The sequence below is a fragment of the Ceratosolen solmsi genome, unplaced genomic scaffold (genome assembly GCF_000503995.2).
Source record: "Ceratosolen solmsi marchali unplaced genomic scaffold, CerSol_1.0 scaffold15, whole genome shotgun sequence".
Lineage (NCBI taxonomy): Eukaryota > Metazoa > Arthropoda > Insecta > Hymenoptera > Agaonidae > Ceratosolen > Ceratosolen solmsi.
Window position 1 is genome coordinate 3,848,362 of NW_011948434.1, and position 5,095 is coordinate 3,853,456.

General features: G+C 44.8%; 1 protein-coding gene across 1 annotated transcript in view; it reads left to right on the plus strand.

The window, feature by feature from the left end:
- Positions 1–3,796: 3,796 nt before the first annotated feature.
- Hb (hunchback) overlaps positions 3,797–5,095 on the plus strand; it is a 9,231-nt gene continuing 7,932 nt past the window's right edge. Inside the window, 1 exon segment of the mRNA XM_011502898.1 lies at positions 3,797–4,161. Coding sequence (XP_011501200.1) covers positions 4,071–4,161 — 91 coding nt within the window. The 5' untranslated portion in view covers positions 3,797–4,070.

The following is a 5,095-nucleotide window of genomic DNA, read 5'->3' on the forward strand; positions in this document are numbered from 1 at the left end:
TGGGCAGGGGGGGGGGGAGACGAGAAACATTTAGAGGCGAGTTAGGGTAGCTGCCCTCTCGCAAATGGTGCCGGTCTATGTGCGTGCGCTCGGGGGTCGGTCAGTCGAACTCCGGCACTCGTCCCGAGAGCAGCTAAGGATCTGCAGTCGCTCTGGCGATGCCAACGGCCTTCTTCCCTTACCCCGTTTATTATAGAGTTGACGTTGTGTGTTGTTGTGATTTGGCGCCGGGGCAGGTTGCGTACTTGTGTTCTTCGGGGATTAAAGTGCTCGCTTGACTAAATGTGACCGTACGCACGGAGGATATTGGATTAGTGCTTCGCCGGTACCACCTTACTATCACTCTTTGATCGAGCTTCTCAACGCGCGCACAAGGTACGCAAAGTCTTTTTTCCTCTTATCATCATCATTATTATTATTGTTACTATTAGCAGGACCTTTTGTTTTCGTTCCAAGACACTGCGCTTTTGCAATAGGACGACCGATCCCGTAGATTCGGGCGATCAGTATGCGTTTGCTTCGCTCTCCTCTTGTTCCTAACTCCACCTAAATTGCTCGCACAGTTTTTAAGAATTTTCAGACACCTTTGATTGTCATTAAAGTTTACCTGTCCCAACCCAATAACCAAACTTAAGGTATACAATTTATTTTTTTTTCTTGGAATAGCGTTTTCATACAAAGTTTTCTTCTTAAAACTCATTAAGCGGATTACAATGGAAATAATACAACTTTTATTTACATTGTAGAACACGATGTTAAATACAAACTGGTCTAAACCCGCAAAAGTTAATTTCCCGGAATTGTTAAGGCGAGTGATTTTAAGCAGTGCCTCGTGTTATCCGATGTTAACGTCGTTCGAGGAAAATATGGGCCTGTGGGAAACCGCGCGCGAATCCAAAATTTTTCGCAAACGCCTCGGCGACGAGCATCGATGATCTATTAAATTACAAGCCAATTAAAAAGACGACCCAACGGACGTTGAGTTGCCGATTATACGTGCGAAACAGAGCTAGAGTAACAGAGAGAGAGATAGATAGATAGATAGATAGATAGAGAGAGAGAGAGAGAGAGAGAGAGAGAGAGACAGAGATAGGGTGAATTGTCGCGATCGACTGGCTTGGCGAGGGGTTGAAGGGGGTGGGGGGGAATACAGGAGTCGTGAAGATTGTTGCGGAAAAGAGTGGTGAGGTAGGTAAAGGCGTGGAGCGGAGTGGTGTGGAGTAGCACAAATGCAGGATATTTAAATGCCGGTGGCCATGTTTGCCGTGGAGACACATTAGGTTGATTGGCGACGACGGAGGCAGCATCGGCGATCGACTTGCAACTCCCGCATCCGATCCCTTGGACCGAAGGTGAATCCCTTGGCCCATGTTTTACAGCATTCAAGGCCGATCGGTACGCGTGTCGCGCGATTTTACGACGGCGCGCGCACATGGCAATATTGCGGCTCACGCCCCACCAACAGTCTTCTCTCGCTGTCGCTCTCGCGTCTCTCCTTCACCGCGTTCTTCCGTTGTTTTGCTCGAATTATCCTTCGTTGAGCGCGCGCGCGAAAACAGTCGTTTTGGAGCCAGCGGAGCGGCCAGGAAAATCGCCGGGAAAGCCGAAAAGCAAGGCAGGCCGCGCAGTCGTACTCGAGTCCAGGCTGCGGCGAGAGTCACCACGTGCGCAACTCATCGCCACATTCCCTCCCGATTTTTTAACGCTCTAACGAGGTGACTATTTGTTATTTTTGTTTTTTTTTTCGACTATCCGCTACTACCGATCCTCCACGCGTCAACCTTTGCGCGCTCTATTGTTTCCATGTTTTTTTTCCTATTTTTTTTTTTTTTTTTTATTGTCTACGTCACTTGACTGCGTCTCGAAGTTTTAGTAGCTAATATTTTGCCGTTTTTCTCTCTCCTTTTTTTGTTTCTTCTTTTATATACGACGCTGCTCGTTACCGAGTCTCAGGGGCAAGCGACTATGCCACTATAGATCGTTCGTTTTTTGCGTGAGCGAATGCTGTGCGAATTGGTCTTTCCAATAATTAAATCGAGCATTATAAAATTGTGCGTGCCAATTGGTCAGTTAGGAATGTATTTTTCTATTCGTATATACGAGGAGTTAAGTGTATAGTTAGTTTGTCGGTAGTAGGTAGGCCTGGTATTTTCGATTTAATTCCAACGTGGATTAGTTAATATCTTTAACGTTCTTTGGAATGTTCGAATTATGTTGCATACATTGTAGATGAGTGTACACATTGTAGATGATTTTTGGACGTATCAGGGCTGTCGTTGTTAGCATTCAATATGAGGCGCGAGGTGGGCTATAAATAGCAAAGTTCTTTCGTCCATAGTTCGAGCGCCGGCGACTAAGCGTTAAAAAATTAGCGCATGTGAATCTGCGAGGAGGGGGGGTGGATGCGCGTAAAAACAGCGGGGGATGTTGACCGTTCGTGGGGTGGTGGCGGCGGCGCCGTTGGAGGAGGCGGGGGGGGGCGTTTAAAGACTCGCGGGGAGATGTTCAGAGGGGTTTGGTGATGGATACAGACGGTGATCGGGAGCGAGGAGCCATCTCGCAAAAACGTATTGGCTCTGGCAAACAAAGCCAATCGCGAGAACGGGAAAGCGCACTGGGGGACGGGAAGCGCTCATCCGGAATGGAGGAGAGACGCGTGGCACGAGACACGCGCGCGCACGCACGCACGCGCACACACATATACACACACAAACACATACACACACACACAGAGAGAGAGAGAGAGAGAGAGAGAGAGAGAGAGACACACATGCGCGCGCGCGCGCACAGAGAGAAGCGAGTAGGCCTGGTGCCTCGAGGAGGGTTACGTGGAGCGATCGATCGGTTAATCTGGAAGGACAGCCAGCGATTCTCATTATCCCACCTTCTTTCTCGTCTGTTGCTACTCTCACGCCCCCCCCCCCCCCCCCCCCCCCCCCCCGCTTCCCCCCCCAAAAAAACCCGTTGTTCCCAACCAAAGAGACACGCCCGTCCGCGCTGTACGCAATACCAAAAAAACACCAAGGCGCCTTTAATCGATGATTTTTCTAGCTTCGACGGCTTATTTGTTTTTCTGCCGCGACCTTTGATGTAAGCTGTGCGTGTCGATCGCCGATCTGCTCGAACCTTTTTTCGTTGCGTCCCGGGCATCGTTCACGGATTATTTTGCTTCGTGCGCGAAATAAATATTGGCGCTGATACACTCGTCGTGTTTGCTAGTTTGGCCGATGGCTTTTAGTAGCGGATAAACCGGGCGGCGAGCGGCCTTATCGCTCATATTTGACTTCCCGAATTTTCCGCTATTTTACCACTGTTTACCTAACCGACTCTTAAACTGTCTCCGCTCCCGCTCCCGCCCCGCCCACTCCGAATGCACTTTCCCACCTTTTCGTGTCTTCTTCAATGCTTGACCTTGACATTATATTTTCACGTAGTAATCACGTTCGTAGCACTCGGTATGCTTTTAAGCCGGTTAAACTCACTCCAGTTGTTTTAGGTTTCATTTAAAATAACCGTAATGCCGATTTCTACAATACTTTGTTGATCGACAGTATTACGCTCTGTTTCTGACTTGTAAAGGGAACTGAATTTTTATCGCAATAAGTAGATTAAACAAAACAAAACCAAACAAAACCAAAACAAAAGAAAACAAAACAAAAAAAAAAAACCAAACAAAATAAAACAAACAAAAAGAAAAAAAAAGAAAAAAAAAGAAAAAAAAAAAAAAAAAAAAAACCAAACAAAATTCACTCGACAAAAAGAAAAAAAAAGAAAAAAAAAGAAAAAAAAAACAAAACGTTTATGAGCGAATCACGCAGTACACATCGTAAAGGTCAGAACGTTATTTTCGTCCTATAACTACAGGCATTCAGATAATTACCGATTATCATATGTTTTTCTCTTGTCCCCAGCGTTGGCACGAAGTGTTTTATGCCGATTGAAGGATAGATAGCTATTATCGCCAGTCGGTGATTGAGCCAAGATATAGAGAGCAATGTCTTTTGTTCCTCGGCTTTCCAGAACACAAGGGCAAAGTCTTCGTATGCCCGAAAAACAATTGATCCACCCGGATGACTCACGACTTCTTATTCCGAGCAGATTTTTCTTATTTTTACGGTTTCCTTTATTTAGCATCAAAAAAAGCAATCGCTTTACGCATTGGTGAGTAAACGCCTTTGTGGTATTTATCGTGGATTACATGATATAATTCGCCCAAATGGGCCTTCATGGTATGTTCGGTCATACTTTTTAAGCAAATGTTTTAACAAGCGACCCTTCGTATCACGAGTACAGAGAATATATATGATTAAAGTTATTGCAGCGAAGAAAATAGGAGTTTTAACGAGTATGCCCACTCTCGACGACAAAGTAAAAACATTTCCAGTCATTTACCCAAAAATTTCGTTTACGAGCTTATATCTACGATCCTTTCGCTTATCTCCGACTTATCCAGCGAAGCTATTAAAAATTTTAGAACGTATTCTACAGCCATAATGCCTAAATTCTTGATTCATTACTAACCATAATACAAATATTATTCACTTTATTATCATTTCCGATTTGCTCAATTTTGAATCGAGCCGAGGTAAACAATCCCAATAAAGATTATCAATTACAATCTCAGGGAATTTTAGTAAACAAACGTAATTGGTAAATACTTAATTTTTCTTGTTAGTTTGAAAGGACGAGACACTTTGCGGCGATATTTTTTGTCGGGGAAATTCAATAAGGCCCGATATAAATATTATAATTAAAAAAGGTGAAATTCTGCTAAACAGAATGGAATTATCCGCCAATTATCACGTGTACATAATTTGAACACGCGGGAGCGTGCCATTAATTGAGGAAAGATCAATCGTCGTATGAAATTGTACGTTTCATAGTAGTTCCCTATCGTAGAATGCTTAAATGTGTAGATTGAATAGCGTCGGGGTCAGCGTCTGGCGAAAATTCAAAACAAATGTTCGAGTGTTGGGTCGCGGTCGATATACGCAAATTTCTCCAGGGCAAAGCATCGCCTGCTAAGGGTTTGTTTGTTTAGCGGTGATTGACTCCGACGGTGATGGTTCTACGTTGCGCTTTACGGCAATTGGTG